Source organism: Alexandromys fortis, unplaced genomic scaffold, assembly GCF_014885135.2.
Source record: "Alexandromys fortis isolate MF-2015 unplaced genomic scaffold, M_Fortis_MF-2015_v1.1 scaffold_214, whole genome shotgun sequence".
In the NCBI taxonomy this organism is placed as follows: domain Eukaryota; kingdom Metazoa; phylum Chordata; class Mammalia; order Rodentia; family Cricetidae; genus Alexandromys; species Alexandromys fortis.
Window position 1 is genome coordinate 2,214,729 of NW_026068100.1, and position 15,428 is coordinate 2,230,156.

At 42.2% G+C, this 15,428-nt stretch overlaps 1 protein-coding gene across 2 annotated transcripts in view; it reads right to left on the minus strand.

The window, feature by feature from the left end:
- Positions 1-1,029: 1,029 nt before the first annotated feature.
- The window catches only part of Col1a2 (collagen type I alpha 2 chain), a 35,150-nt gene continuing 20,751 nt past the window's right edge, over positions 1,030-15,428 (minus strand). The window contains exons 31-52 of one of the 2 annotated variants that reach the window (XM_050123820.1): positions 15,211-15,309; positions 13,988-14,095; positions 13,296-13,349; positions 11,901-11,954; positions 11,109-11,162; positions 10,962-11,015; positions 10,773-10,880; positions 10,175-10,228; positions 9,153-9,206; positions 8,050-8,211; positions 7,281-7,388; positions 6,513-6,620; positions 6,119-6,172; positions 5,924-6,031; positions 5,753-5,806; positions 5,298-5,405; positions 4,759-4,812; positions 4,527-4,634; positions 3,946-4,204; positions 3,182-3,366; positions 2,276-2,518; positions 1,030-1,517 (exon numbers count right to left, since the gene is read on the minus strand). In XM_050123820.1, the coding sequence (XP_049979777.1) occupies positions 1,371-1,517; positions 2,276-2,518; positions 3,182-3,366; positions 3,946-4,204; positions 4,527-4,634; positions 4,759-4,812; positions 5,298-5,405; positions 5,753-5,806; positions 5,924-6,031; positions 6,119-6,172; positions 6,513-6,620; positions 7,281-7,388; positions 8,050-8,211; positions 9,153-9,206; positions 10,175-10,228; positions 10,773-10,880; positions 10,962-11,015; positions 11,109-11,162; positions 11,901-11,954; positions 13,296-13,349; positions 13,988-14,095; positions 15,211-15,309 (2,337 nt within the window). In that variant the 3' untranslated portion in view covers positions 1,030-1,370. The remainder of the gene's footprint in view (positions 1,518-2,275; positions 2,519-3,181; positions 3,367-3,945; positions 4,205-4,526; positions 4,635-4,758; positions 4,813-5,297; positions 5,406-5,752; positions 5,807-5,923; positions 6,032-6,118; positions 6,173-6,512; positions 6,621-7,280; positions 7,389-8,049; positions 8,212-9,152; positions 9,207-10,174; positions 10,229-10,772; positions 10,881-10,961; positions 11,016-11,108; positions 11,163-11,900; positions 11,955-13,295; positions 13,350-13,987; positions 14,096-15,210; positions 15,310-15,428) is intronic. The other variant, XM_050123819.1, reaches the window with a different exon arrangement.

The window sequence follows — 15,428 nt, forward strand, 5'->3', positions numbered from 1 at the left end:
CAACTGTCTATGTCGATTGACAGCATACACATCATCTCTTAATAGGCATTGCACTCAGTTGCATCATATTTAAGTGTGTGGCATTTTTGCTGAATGTTTGAAACTAGTTTAATAATATTAATTGTGCATAGACCAGTTTTCAGCCATGGTTACAAAATGCTTGATGGATCATAAGCCGAAAGTTTCTATGGACCTTTGCCTATAGAAAACAGAGGTCAACAGTACCATGCTGCTTATAGGCCATATATCCCCATAAGGACAAATGCATTACCTCACAGGAAAGAATTCTTCCCCGTGTTATCAGTCTGGAAGCAGAAACACAGGATCAGACGCGGAAGGTTATGAGCTCCAAGGAATGCAGCAAAAACTGGAGCTCAGGTCTCTTGAGTCCTTCCTTGTTCTCTGCTCTGCCTTTTTTGGTAGAAATTTCTTCCTCATGAGCACCCTTGATCTAATGACTGGTAGAGATCTAAATTTGCATTGCGAAGAGTATCAAAGCAAGGAATTTTACTCAATATTATTTTCTTTTGGAAAACCAAACATGCTTTATTTCATTTTTCACAATTTATTTAAACATCTCAATATACAAAATAGGTACAATTTAATTTTTTTTGCTTGTCCAAGAAACAAGAGTTCTTTGGAACTATGAAAAAGAATGAAAATGAGGTTAGCAGAAAACAAATGCTGAATCTAAAGAAGAGAAAAATGTTGGGCAAATGATCTGCATCCCTTTAGTTGGGGATAAGATGGGATAAGGGACTGCTAAATTAAAATTTAAAAATTCACACAATACACCTCAATATGGAGGAGTATTTCTTCTGTAATTCTTTTAGCACCGTTGACATTCTTCAAGTATCTGAAAAATTAGCACCTTTGTATCGCAAGCAAAACAAAATGAGTACCTCAGTTCATGTCTGTCAGGGTCAGTCTCACAGAGGGCCTACACTCATACTTTTGAGGTAGTTTAACCCTTTGGAGGCTCGGGCTTTAAACTTCCCTCTGTGGAAAATAGTCAGAAGCCACAAGTGGTGCGAATGTTCATGGTTTTTTTTTTATTTTATTTTCCAATTTTTATTTTGGATTTCTTACAAAGGTTGAAAATTTCCACAACAGGTGTCAGATTTAAAAACAAACAAACAACAAAAAAAAAACCACATTGCAAATATTTTGGGGAAGGACAAAGGAGGGGTCTTGATCGGATCATATTGCACGCTGCTCTGACCACTCCTTCTCTCTGCCCACAGCTGAAGATGTAGGTGCACAGGAGACATGGAAGGATTCAGCTTTCAGTTAGAAAAGGGGAGAAATGGGTAAGAGAAAGTTTGTCAGGGTTTTTTTTTTTTTGGTTGTTTAATTTAGGTTGAGTTCACTTATTTGAAGCAGACTGGGCCAACGTCCACACTGAATTCTTGGTCAGCGCCACCGATGTCCAAAGGTGCAATGTCCAGGAATGGAAGGCGAGATGGTTTATTTGTTTTGTATTCAATGATTGTCTTGCCCCATTCATTTGTCTTTTTCTGTTTAAAAAAAAAACAATGGGAAAGAAAGAGAATGTATAAGGTGGCATTACCTCTGCATTTGACTTATAGCCAAGCATCAGAGTTGAGGAGAGCTACTGTTTGGCTGACCCACACTTTACCGAAGGTATGTGTCCCTGGTTAAGAAGTTCATTGCTGGCATCATTACAGTGTCAAGGGTGTCTTTCAGGGGAGGGTTCTCACTTAGAATAAGTTTCAGTGTATCAGGACATACATCCCAGTAACATTTTTACAATATCATTTTCAAGGTATATGTATGGTATGTATGTGTGTCTCTATGTGTCTGTGTATGGGAAGAGAGAGCTGGGTAGGTATGTAGTAATTTTACATTTAAAATTTTATTCTACTTACAACATATTGTATAAAATAGGCTACACACCTTTTTTCATATAAAGGAGGTGATCTACACAAACTTGAATGCAGGCCATAGTCTAAGGTGTAGCTGAGGTCTTTCAAATGTCAAAAAGTTTTCAATTCTGATATAAGCTAATCTCTAACAACCCGAAATAGTGAAGGGAAAGCAATGACCGTGTAGGCATGAGAGTCAGCTCAGTATATCAGAGTTTCTTAGAGGCAGTATCTAATAAGAATTTCTGTATTTATCAGAGAATTGTCAGATGAATTTGAATGTGTTTATAAAAGAAAGGCCAATTAAGTTAGGTCTCTCATTCCTCCGCTCACTTAATAGTAAAACCTAGACTCCCTCATCCCATTCCCTACATTTCCCTGTTACTTACAGAGCAGCCATCAACAAGGACTGTGTAGGTGAACCTGCTGTTGCCCTCAGCAACAAGTTCAACATCGTTGGAACCCTGCAGCACCACAGCCTTGTTCAAGCGACCAGTCTCCTCATCCAAGTATGCAATGCTATTCTTGCAGTGGTAGGTGATGTTCTGAGATGCACGGTTGGCTAGCAGGCGCATGAAGGCGAGTTGAGTTGCCATTTCCTTGGAGGTTACTCCTTCCATGTTGTATTCAAACTACAGAGAGGAAGGAGAGAACTCCAGTTGACTCATTAAAACTCAACTAAAAACAGTGTGGTGTAAGGAGAAATAATGAAGTCGTAGCTGGGGCTGAGGAAAAGGGAGCTTTTTAAAAACCCTCAATGCACTTGTTAAAATCTGAGCTGCATTGAGGGTCATAGGATCTACGTGCTGAGGGTGAGGTCATTGGAAAGGGCACCTGACTCAGGTTGTTATGCATGTCTGCGAATGTTCCTTCATTGGAGTTAGCGACTGTGAGATGCAGCCAGGTTCTTTCTGTTTCTAAAATGTACTGAGTTCTAGTGTCATTCAGTAACATTGGTGGAAAAGTTTGATTAAAAATTCAGGAAAGCTGCCCATGGTCTGAAATACACATACATAAGCTGGGGGGCTAGCTGCTGGCCAGTGCACCTTTACATGAAATGACCTTAGCCATTTCTCCAATGATTATCCATTAAGTCAAATTTGAAAAATAATGTTGAATTAGGTGGATGTGTCGAATCTTTTAATGTGCAATCTAGGATAGAATTGGGACTTGTTAAAAGAGCAGTTTCTTTTAATAAACTCATGTGGGTAAAGGATTAAATACAAGTAATTAAAAAACAAACGACCCAAAGAAAATCCTTTAGTAGAAGGAGGAGTATTTGGAGAATTTTGTACCTGGCTGCCTCCGTTGATAGTTTCTCCTAACCAGATGTGCTTGTTGCCCTGGGCGCTGCTGTATGAGCTCTTGGCTGGGATGTTTACAGGTTGTGCCTTGATGCAGGTTTCACCAGTAGAGAAATCACAGAACACTTTGATGGCATCCATGGTGCATCCTTGGTTAGGGTCAATCCAGTAGTAATCTTTTCAAAGAGAAAACACAGCTAGCAAACTCTTCACTACAAAACGGAAAATTGAATAATAATTTGCTACTCATACTGATCCCCATGAGAACATTTTAATGGTGCCGTTCCATCACCTATTCCACATTTAGTGGAAAGAGGGTAGCTATGTTTAAGACTCCCCTTTCTTCATAAAACATCCAATTAGGATGTTTTCACTACCAGCTGAGGCAAGAGGATCAAAGCTTAAAGGCCTATTGGAACTTGAGTGAATTCAAGGCCAGCCTAGACAACTTGATGAGATCTTGTCTCAAAACAAAATGTAAAACATGTCTTGGGGATGTTGTTCTGTGTTGGACACTTGCCTAGCATGTCTAAGACCTTCTATTTAATCCCTAGGACTGCAAGGAAATAAACGCAAACTCAACAAACTTCAGAGTGGGTGTGTGATGGGGGAAGAAAATGGTGTTTCATTATCTAGGTCTGAATCTTGATAGTGTCCATGTTTTGGGGCTCACTTTCATCCTTACATCAATGAAAATTGACTTTGGGAAACTCAGCTGTGTGAGGGATCTGTGTGGTTTGAATATTTTGACTCACCACTATTCCACTCTGGGTGACTGAGTCTTAGGTCCCGGCATGTGCGGGCAGGGTTCTTTCGAGAGCCCTCTGGAGTGAGAAGAGTCTCAATCTGGTTATTGAGAGATTTCAGAGTTGCATCGACTTCATAGTCCTTGGGTCTGAGTGAAGGCTGGGAGCGAGGCTGGTCAGCCCTGTAGAAATCTCCTTCAAAACCAAAGTCATAGCCACCTCCACTAACACCGGGAGGGCCAGGAGGACCAGGGGGACCAGGGGGACCCTGTGAAAGTAAGAGTGGAAGAAGGGGTTTTTAACTGGTGATGGTAGGAGAGGTAACCAGGACAAGAAAAGTTAAGATGTGCTTCGTATAAAAACATGTTCTAATAACGAGAAATAGAAACAAGCTTATGCAAACAAACAACTTGACCTCTGACACAGAGACAGGCTGAAAAAGCCCATCACATACAGAGAGTAAAAAGCTTCTTAAGGAGCATCTGGAGTAGAAATACTCCTTTGGGCGACTAATATATCCTCAGGATCTTCTGAAGAAAGCGTCCCTTTGGTCAGGGATGCCCTAAACTATCTCTCCAAGTAATACTTACAGCGGGACCTTGGCTACCCTGAGAACCACGAACGCCAGCAGGCCCGACTGGTCCAGGATGTCCAGATCGACCATCTTTGCCAACAGGGCCTGAAGGGCCAGCGGGACCCTAAAGAAGAAAGGTACCAAGAGCTGGTCAATGAGGGAAACCCTGCAGGTGACAGGAGCTCAGGGCTCACTGGCTGGGCAACTCTTTAGTTCAAGAGATGGACCTTTCACTTTGATTCACTTACCCTGGGACCAGCGGGACCCACAGGGCCGGGAGCACCTTGGTCACCATGGAGGCCCTTTAAAGCGAGAAAGGAGAAAAATCACGCTTTCAGAACACATGGCAGGAGATAGCTTTTTTTTCCCCCCAACTTGATTGGAAGACTTCAATTTCAATGGACTCTGGACTGAGAAAATTGGGAATGTGAAGTGGGGCTCTTTTCTCCCATTATATCTATTATGTTCAATTATTTTTCTCTACAAGCTATTTCAACAGTGCAGTATTAGTCATCCCTCTAATTATATTTATTTTAAGTGGGGTTGAAGGACACAGTTGCCAGGAGATTTTAATATACGTATGCTTCTTTCTCTTTTAACCCTTACTTCCTTGTGTTGGGACATGAAATACCATCCTCTCTGAGAGAGAAGGAGTTAGCTAGAGAATTGGAATGGCTATGGGAGGCATTGTGTTTTAAGATAGTAGCAGTGGGCATCTGATCAGGGGTCTTCTGAGATGAAGGTCATTCAGGTCAGAACTCATGCAGGAGGGTCAAATCTTGCTTACAGCGAGACCAGGAAGACCCTGTAATCCGTTGTGCCCCTTGAAGCCAGGAAGACCTCTGGGCCCTTTGTCACCAGGTTCTCCCTTGTCACCTCGAATGCCTTGAGGACCCTATAAAGAAAGAGAAAGAGATGGGTTTCTACCCCTTTAGAACAATAACAGTTTTCTTCAAAAGGTATTTAATTCATTTTAAAAAAGGAAATTTAAGGTATACAAAGATCTAAATGGACTGCTGTCTTCTCTGGTCATCTCCTTTAGCTGAGCAGCACATAAAGTCCTGATGGCTAACTAATATAAACAAGCAGAATCGGTTTAAAAAGTAAAATCATGCGAATAAAATCATTTCTCTGCATGGAGTAAAATACTGAAGTCTAGCCTGTATAGCATCTGTTGTCTAGGTAGATTGTTTGGAATTATTCATCTTAATTCTTAAATGCTAATTGTCACCATGTACATACACTAGGACCTCTTGGACCAACAGCACCAGCAGGACCAACAGAACCAGCAGGACCCTGTGAATTAGAAAAGAAAAACAGAACTCATGAATTAGGTCCAAATCCTTCTCTTGATGACCCCCAAGTATGGAGTCATAGAGAAGTCCATAAGGCTAACTGCATTAATATACTTACAGGTTCACCACGGTTTCCATGTTTTCCAGCAGGACCCACAGAACCATGAGGACCAGGTGCACCGGCAGCACCAGTAGGACCAATGTTGCCAGGGTAACCACGCTCTCCCTACCAGAGGCAACAGTGAAACTTAGCATTAATCTACCAGTATTTTAATCACACTTAAATCAGAGAAAGATGAAAAAGTATACTGACCTTGTGTCCAGGTTGACCATCACGACCTGGGGCACCATCGCTGCCAGGATTACCCTATGAGAGTACAATGCACATTAAGACTCCCAGCAAGGTTTGGTGGTTTATTAGCCCCACTGTCTCTGTTACTCCACTTTTATTATTCCCAGTGTTCAGACAGTCAAAAGGAAAAAAAAGGAGCAGAAACCTCCCAATTTAATTTTTTGAAAAACATTCCAAATATTTGGGTCCCCAATTGAAACTTTGCTAGTTAAAGGCCATTTCCAAAATGAAGTAATACTCATAGTTTTACTCAAAGAAAAATCTATATGGGGAAGTAGATTATCTAGTTAGGAAACCTCATCTCAGCTAGAAGTTAAGCCCCAAAGAAATTCTGTTTGGTTTTAGTTGCACTCACATCGCGACCAGCTTCACCAGGGGCACCATTAACTCCAGGGCTACCCACAGCACCAGGGGGACCACGGGCCCCAGGAGGACCTGCGATGCCCAGAGGACCAGGTTCACCCTAGAGCAGCAGAGAAGATAAAATTATATCGCTATCATAAAAGAGAATGCGAACCTCATCCTCCCAAAACAAGGCCCAGGGAACTGAAGTTGAGAGAGAAGGAAAACTGGATGTCGATGGTCCACAGCATGTAGGAAACACCGTTGGCATCATGCTTGCGCTGTCTCTACCCCTATGGGCCATTTGTGTGGATGTGGCTGTGTGCAAGGTGTGTGTGTGGGAGGTCTGATGGCTCCACCATCCCAAATAAAATTAATTCATGAAGTTGATTGTTTCTGGATAAAAGATAGTTCCCAGCTGCTGTCATATATAAATGGATTGATTCATGGACTTTCAGAGTCTCATTCTTCTTGCCGGATAAACTATGCCAGCATTTCACATTGCAGAGAAGTAAATGCAATTAGAGCTTGTATCGTTCTTAAGTATGTAGAAAGAACAAAGATCATTCTGCATAATGCAAAGCTGCGTCTTTATACTGTGTGTCGAAGTAAGGTGGTATTAAAGCTTCCTAGATAAGTGACATGGGATCTGTATAAAGAAAGCGCCATGAATAAAAACCTTAAGTGGAGTTATTCAGTGATCAATCTGTCACGTTTGAAGTGGCAGCTTTTAAAATCTTTTATTGTGTTAATGAGAACCAGAATGGTGTCAAACACTCACCAGAGCACCGGCAACACCTGGCAGACCACGTTCACCTCTAGAGCCGGGGAGACCAAGAATACCGGGAGGACCAAGAAAACCCTGAGGACCTGGGATGCCAGGGGATCCCTAGATGAGAGAAAAAGAACTGTTGATTATTACTGGTAAGACTCTATCTCATAATGTAGATAAGCTTGAGGGTCCTGAAAATGAGGGATCCTGTGTTTAGGAATAGGCACGTGACTTCTAATCGATGCAATACATCCTTGGATATTTTTTCTCTAAAGATCACCATAAGTTTACATTTTGGTGTGTATATATGTAGTTGACAGTAGCAGCCATTCACAGAGGGGGAGGGGCCTAAGTTTTGTAGACTATGCAGGAAGCACATTCTGACCTTGACTCCTAAGGTTTGACGTGGGCACCTTGCGGAGCAGCAGTAGCTTTGAGACAAGGATGTTTAGAACAGCTGCTTAAGATGTCTAATTAATGGACAGAGGATGGCCACAGTTGTGGGATTCTGTTCAAAATTTTAGGTCCCCTGAGAGCAGAAAGGGCTGTTGCAGTGAAGCGGCATTCCTGCATCCTCTGTCAATTTTATTGTGTGCTTTCAGCGCACCTGTTAACACCATGACACCATATTGTGTGCTGGACAGGTTTCCCGGCTCAGGCCAGCTCAACTTGAGCGCCTGCATTACTTACTAGTAGACATATCTCACTTGAGCATTGGTAAAGGGGCTTTATTTTAACTCAACATAAGTGTTAAGAAAAAAAATTTGAGATCACTTACTGCAGTACCAGGTTCTCCAGAGGGACCCTTTTCACCAGCAAATCCAGGGGGGCCGGATGCACCTGTTTCTCCAGTTCTACCAACTGGACCTTGGTCACCACGAGGACCACGGATCCCTTCTTTCCCAGCAGCACCAGGAGGACCAGGAGGACCAGTAATACCCTGTGTTTAAATATACAAGGTCATTTACTTTCTATTTGCTCCAGAGCTGGAGAAGCGCTGCACAGCTCCCGGATGTTAGGACTCGAACAATGTCAGGCAGAAAAATAATATCCCAGCCATTTTTGTAAATTTTAAGATTCTCATAGGTAGAAACTATTCCTGCCTACAGGCAAAGCCAACTGATAAGGTAGAGTCTGCAGGGAATTTCAGCGATGAAGGCAATGCATGTCATGTCACTGGTACCCTGGTTAGTGGAATCACAACCAGGAAGAGATTTAAGTCTTAGCAGCAAATGAAGGGACTTTGGATTCCTGCAGACTCTGCCCAGTTCTTCTTAAGCAAAGACAACCCTGGCATTCTGTTCATAACTGAGGAACTGAATATGCTCTTGACTAGGTTTAATTAAATGCCTACAAGGAATGAAAGATTTTTCTGTTATGAATCTCTAAAAGATTCCAAAAAAACAATTTTTTTTGCTATTTCTTTTTCCTGAAACCTTAACTAGAATACTTAAACCTTGATAATTAATTAAATTCTCTTGAGTCCTGACAGGAGGGACTGAATTAGAATTAAATTAGGGGCCAAACCACCTTTAAATTCAGAAACAATTATAGCTTAAGAATGGAGGCAGAATGTTAGCTATAAAAGGGTAATTAGATATAGAAATATCAGATATGTGACCAAAGTTCCTGTTTTTTCTTTTCCTTTTCAAAAGAAATTGTGCAGGTATTTGCATGAATAGCAGCTACTAAAATTGATACTTTAAAATATAATCTGTAATGATTTTGCCTTAATCATTCATCAAGGATAATTTTAAATCAGGGAGCACTAGCAAAGATCAAAAGTTTGTTTTGATAACTTTGTTTCTAATTTCCTATTAGAGGCCACCAGGTCTTATAGTAAGCGTAAATGCAGATATATGTTTGGAGTGATATACTTACACTTGGTCCAGGGGGGCCAGTCCGTCCAGCAGCACCAGGGAAGCCAGTCATGCCCTATGAATCAAGCAGATTACAACTCCACAGTCAAACCAACTCCACGAATTAGGATAAGAGAACCATTATCTCTTTGGAAAATCATCCTGGGACTAGAAATTGGGCCACAGAAGAGAGAGCACTCATCACTTAACTGGGGTCCTGAAGTCTCTCCTCTACACATTTGTCAGTATGCTACTGGTTGCAATGCCCATACTTTACATGAAGGTCGATGGTAGCTTTTGAAATGCTAACAGGTTGTCTGATGGTGATAGGGGAGAATATAATGTATTTTCATTATGATATGTGAATATTTATTGACCAATTGGCTGGGTCAAGGGGAAAAGGCAAGAGAAAAATCAGTGTTGTTTATTGATGGAAGTATAAAAATAAGCCAGAGCACTGACTAAATTGGGGAAAAGGAAGAGGGATTCATTCCTAGGGACCTCTGGGTCTCTAAAATTTTGTGAAGGTAATCCAGGATGGGAAGGAGACTTGGTCAGACAGAAGAAGTGAGGCATTAGCCAAAGGAAAAAGGATACGAAAGAAATACTTAGCTACTTCCCAGTTAAACTACCTGGGTTTCTGCTTACTCCCTTGACTGAGGCAGTAGCAACATCTGAGGCCGTAAGTTGCGTCAGGGGTTGAGGTAACACCCATGTAGCTGACTGTAATCTCACTGCTGTCTAACTTCATGATTCTTCTGACTAGAGTGAATATGACTCTCAGGCATCCCTTTATTACAGTCCAGGATATTTTCTTTTGAGACAGGGTTTCTCTGTGTAGCTTTGGTGCCTATCCCGGGAACTAGCTCTTGTAGACCAGGCTGGCCTTGAACTCACAACAATCTGCCTGCCTCTGCCTCCTGCGTGATGAGATCAAAGGCACCACAACAGCCCAGCTTCAAATTCCCCAGGATCTTAGAACTTCCCAACTGTCGGCTAGTCCACAGTTAAGGAAGAGAACTGGTAAGTGAATTGTATACTCACAGGGGGTCCTCCATCACCACGACCTCCAGCAGGACCAGGGGGGCCATTTGGACCCTACATTCAAGCAAAAAGGAGGCATGAAATCACAACACAAGCGACTCTTACAAATGCTGCTCCCGTTTTCCAACAGGTCATTTTTATCTTTTCCTCTATCCTTGAGGAAACTTTAGAACCGAAACACAATTATCTATGTCACATGAAATAAAGGTTCTTTTCTCGGTACTAATAACCCTATAGATTACTAAAAATAAAAAATAAGACATTTATAAAACTTTCAAGTGGTGTTTAAATGTGAAGTCTTAAAAAAATGTCTTTTGTCTGGAATGCTTAGTAGGGTTAAAAATGTCTTTTATCTGGAATGCTTAGTAGGCCCCTTAATAGGGTTAAAACTGTCTTTTATCTAGAATGCTTAGTAGGCCCCTTAGTAGGGTTAAAAGCGTCTTTTATCGGGAATGCTTAGTAGGCCCCTTAGTGAGCCCCTTAGTAGGATTGAAAATGTCTTTCATCTGGAATGCTTAGTAGACAGTAGGCCCCTAATGGTCATTTAATGGTCTATAAAAATACTAGAGTATATTGGATAGCAGTGTATTCAACTTACAGATGGCCCAGCAGCTCCAACAGGCCCAGCAGGCCCAACGACACCATTTTCACCCTTAGGTCCTTTGGTTCCCTTCTCTCCTTTAGCACCAGGTTGGCCAGCAGCACCCTGTTGGAAGACCAGCAGTGAGCACTGGCATTCGGACTCACTGTGAGTTTGTCAGATTAATCTGCCCTAGGTGACACTCACAGCAGGTCCAGCAAATCCATTGGGGCCAGCAGGACCGACCTCACCACGTTCTCCCTAGGAGGAAGGTAAAGTTGTTACATGCGCAGTTTCATGAATGTCTGTAACTCGCAAACTCTGAGTATCCAGAAAGCTCTGATTTCTACTTACAGGGCTACCTCGAGGACCAGCTGGGCCGGAAGGACCAGCAGCACCGGCTTCACCCTGAAATGTACAAAGGCCAGAGATGAGTTGCTTAATGTGCCTCTTATAGATGGTGGGAGGAGAGCGAGACCAGCAGACAGAGGGCCATTTTAGCGTTTGCAGTTACCTTGGAAGAGACTAATGCACATTTCAGAGAATAAAATGAGGCGAATTCTTCCTCTGCTTAAGGCTGGATTCATTTTAAACAGCGGAGTGGTAATGGTTGCTCACTTGCAGAAACACTATAAATCAGTCCCCATAATACCAGGAGGAGGACATTTTAATTTTTAGATGGACACAGGCCTGATCTATTTGCTGCAATCTTTGCAATACAATAAATAAGTTCTATTTTAAAGGGGCTGTTCAATGTGAAATGGGCACGCTATGTATTTTATTGATTTTCTTTCCTTTTTACAATTGAAGGCTTTGAGAAGGCTTAGTGCATTAGGATATTGTTAATGGGCAACAGGGAAAGTCTTTAAAACAAATGATAGGGATAAAGGTATAGATCAGACAGCCGGCGCAGCTGGAGGCCCGGAAAGCGAGGACGGCAGCAGCATTTGCTTCTTGCTACTCTCGTCTCGCACACCAACTAGGTGGTTTTTTTTTTTTTTTTATGGGTTTTAGACCCAGTCATAAAAAATGAATAGCTTGGGCTCTTTGGGTCCAGGGCAATCATGGAATTTTAAATAGTTCTATCAGCTCAGAGAACTACAACTCAGTGAAAGTGTGTTCAACTAAATTCAGATGCATGCTTACCCGGTCACCTGTGGCTCCAGCAGGACCAGGGGCACCTACAGCACCAGGAGCACCCTAGAACCCAAAGAGAAGCAGGCTTACTGAAAACAACACACACCATCCAGACTGAACTCTGTCCTTCTCCTTCAGAAGTGTCAAAAACCTGCATTGCTTATGGTAGGACATCAAGAAAACTCCCGAGTCCCAGCAAGATGATTGAGTAGGTAAAGGTGTTTGCAGTCAAGCCTGATGACCCATGTTTCATCCATGAGACCCACATGAAAGGAGACAAGCAACACTAATAACTTGTCCTCTGACCTCCACATTTAGCCATTAGACAGGCACATAGTCTCTTAATGGAAGCATGCACATGTGCACATACAAACATACATAAGCAGAAAGAGGAAGGAGGAGAAGGAGAGAGAAAGAGAGAGAGAGAAAGAGAGGACACACAGAGAGATTGATTTATAATAATAATGAAAAGAGAAAGCCCTGGATGCATGTTGGTGCCGCTTATCAAGGTCCGGAAGACAGCTCAGGAAGCCCTACAGGACCACTGAGGAAAGAACTGATAAAGGTTATAGAGAGCAGGAGCAGGATGTGGGAGCTCTGAACTCTCCCTCACTTGAAAACTCCCTGGAGGGAAGCAAGTAAGTAGCCTTGTTTGGAATTGTGAGGACTGCAGGACTCTAGGCAAGGAATACCAGAGATGGTTCCAGTGGGTTGTCACCTTGGGGGAAGAGGTGACAGAGCGTCTAAACAGGAAGCCTCACGGTTCTGGCAGCTCTGGAAAGATAACTATCCTTCCTCAGCGTCATCTGTGACATTTGGGGTAGATCCAATCTTAGGGCAGACAAATGGAGAGAAGGGCATCCCTGGGGACTGTGGCTTTTTAAAATGTAAGAGAATTGCTGCTTTTCTAAAAGTTCTTTTATCACTTAAAACAAGCAATCAATGTTCTTCTGATCCTACAGCTTGGTGTGCAGTTTAGGGTTGACATATTGGGCATGAAAGATGGTAGAAAAAGTTAACATGTGATTTTTTTTTTTTTTTTTTTTTTGGTTTTTCGAGACAGGGTTTCTCTGTGGTTTTGGAGCCTGTCCTGGAACTAGCTCTTGTAGACCAGGCTGGTCTCGAACTCACAGAAATCCGTCTGCCTCTGCCTCCCAAGTGCTGGGATTAAAGGCGTGCGCCACCACCGCCCGGCTAACATGTGATTTTTAAAGTGTGTCATGTTTAAATTTCCGTTTGGAGCATATACGATGATCTTATTAGTGATCTAAGAAGTAGTGGATTCCAGTTTTACTAAAATTGATTTTTTTTTGTAGTTCTACTTTGGAAATTTGCTGAATTCAAAATGAGTAAAATATAAAAACAGAATTTAAGCACAAACATTAAAAACAAAATTCTACTTACACGAGCACCGTCTCTGCCAGGGTTTCCAATTTCACCTCTGAGACCAGTTTCACCCTGAAATACAAGGCAAGAGCCATGTTTTGCTTTCTGTCTAAGTTTCTGGGTGGAAATGAAATGTAAATGTTTTTTTTACAGAAGGTTTTATGCCTGCCATAATTTAAGAATTTTAGTGTTTTACAATTTCCTACCACTCTATAGGACACTGAATGAGGAAAGCTGTCTGAAATTCATTTTTAAGCCCCCTTTCAGACTATTATTGAAGATTACAAAATAAACATCCCTCTGATTCCTAATGAAGCAAGTTTCAAACGGATGAGGATGGACTAAGAAGGCAGCATGGCAAAGGGCTGTGGTGTCTGGCCACTCACACGATGTAATGAATGCCACGGCACAGTTGACAGCTGCTCAATAGAGCTTCCTCCCTTCACTAGGGCAGGATGAAGCATTATTGTTAGTGACATTAAAATGAGCCTCATGTATTACTCAACACCATCTGCTTGCATGAAATTCCATGGTAGCAAGAAATTTTGCCAGATTAGTGGGTTTAGACATGAGTAGGGGCGAGGTGGCAGAGGGGAATGCACGTAGATGTCAAAATGCCACCAGAACACCTGCTAAGGATCATAAACACCTGGGCATCCTCGCCTGGAGTGCATGGACATTCTGTGCCAGGGTCCAACCCCAAGTGGTACCTTTTCTCCTTTTCCTCCTGGTATGCCAGCAGCACCCCTCTCTCCTGGAAGACCACCAGGACCAGAGGCACCAGCAGTGCCTGGAGCACCGACTGCACCAGCTTCACCCTGGAATCAAAACCATGTGAAATCAATTATTTCAGTAGCTAAAGAAGAAAGCCAAGACTCAAACTCTTGAAGAATTCCAATTTGAACATCGAATAGATGGCATTCTCGGCTATGTGCAGTCACAAAGGAGTGCCATTGAAGGGAGGAGGGATGGAACAGGGGTCGCTATTAATGATGCGATGTCAAAAGAGAAGAGGGCGAGAGTGGCTGGCTGCCATTGTTCTACAGCCCACATCTCGTCCTCTTAGGAAAGACAGGCATGGAAAAGAAGAAGACAGGACAATGGGAAAGAGAGATTAAAACATATTTGTCCACAACCTTTTCAACGATAAGTCTCTTAGCCCAGGTGAGTGACATGGAAAGAGACCACATCGACTGGGAGATGATTTTCTCCTCAAGAGTAGCTCTGTGGCTTCCATTTTTATAGTAAGCTTCACAGTTCTGTACACGGCAAACCCGTTGGCCAGCTACTGAGATGAGTGGATCCCTTTGACAGCACCGCAGAATGTCACCATCTCCTTACTGCTTGTCCCTCTTATGCTGTTTTCATTTTCCCCTCTAATACCCGTGCACATAATGACAGAGCTTCTTGAAAGTACTCTGTACATATTTTCCCCTTGAAGGTAGGAATTGTCTGACATACAAGCTGCCTGCTTTTCAGAGATGCGTAATCTTATCTTTTAAAAACCTAAACTGGAAATCTACTTTGGAACACAAGCTTGTAGACTTTTGTGCCTTTGGGGTAAAAAGTTCAATCACTATAAATCCTACTATTAAAATTTAGACTACTTTTTAGCAATTTTCCTTTATGGGGGTTTGCATGTTGATAGAGCAGAAACTGTTTTCTAGAAATGTAAAGGATGGTTTTAGATTTGAACAAAAGCATAGAGAGTGTAATCAGACAATGGCAAAAGCATACTAATAATTCCTTGTCAGCTTCTAGAAAAAGATTTTCCTCCCTCTCCAAGTTAACTGGAATCATATTGTTAGTAGGTAGAAATCACAACACAACTGGAACTAAATAAATATTTGCAAAAACAACCACTCTTCCATTGGTCCTCCTTATTCTGGAACACATGGCTCCACTGCATCTACCTTGGAAACTGTAGTTTTACCTTGTTTCCATCGGGACCTGGGGCTCCAGAGGGACCACGGCTTCCAACAGGACCAGACGGGCCAGCAGCTCCACTCTCACCTGGGGGACCACGTTCTCCCTGTAAGAGAGCAATTAGAAATCACTCTCAGGCACTTTCTGACACATTTGCTTAGAGTTTTAGATTGACTTACACCACATTTTAGCAAATTAATATATCTTTTCACTTTTCATTTTTCT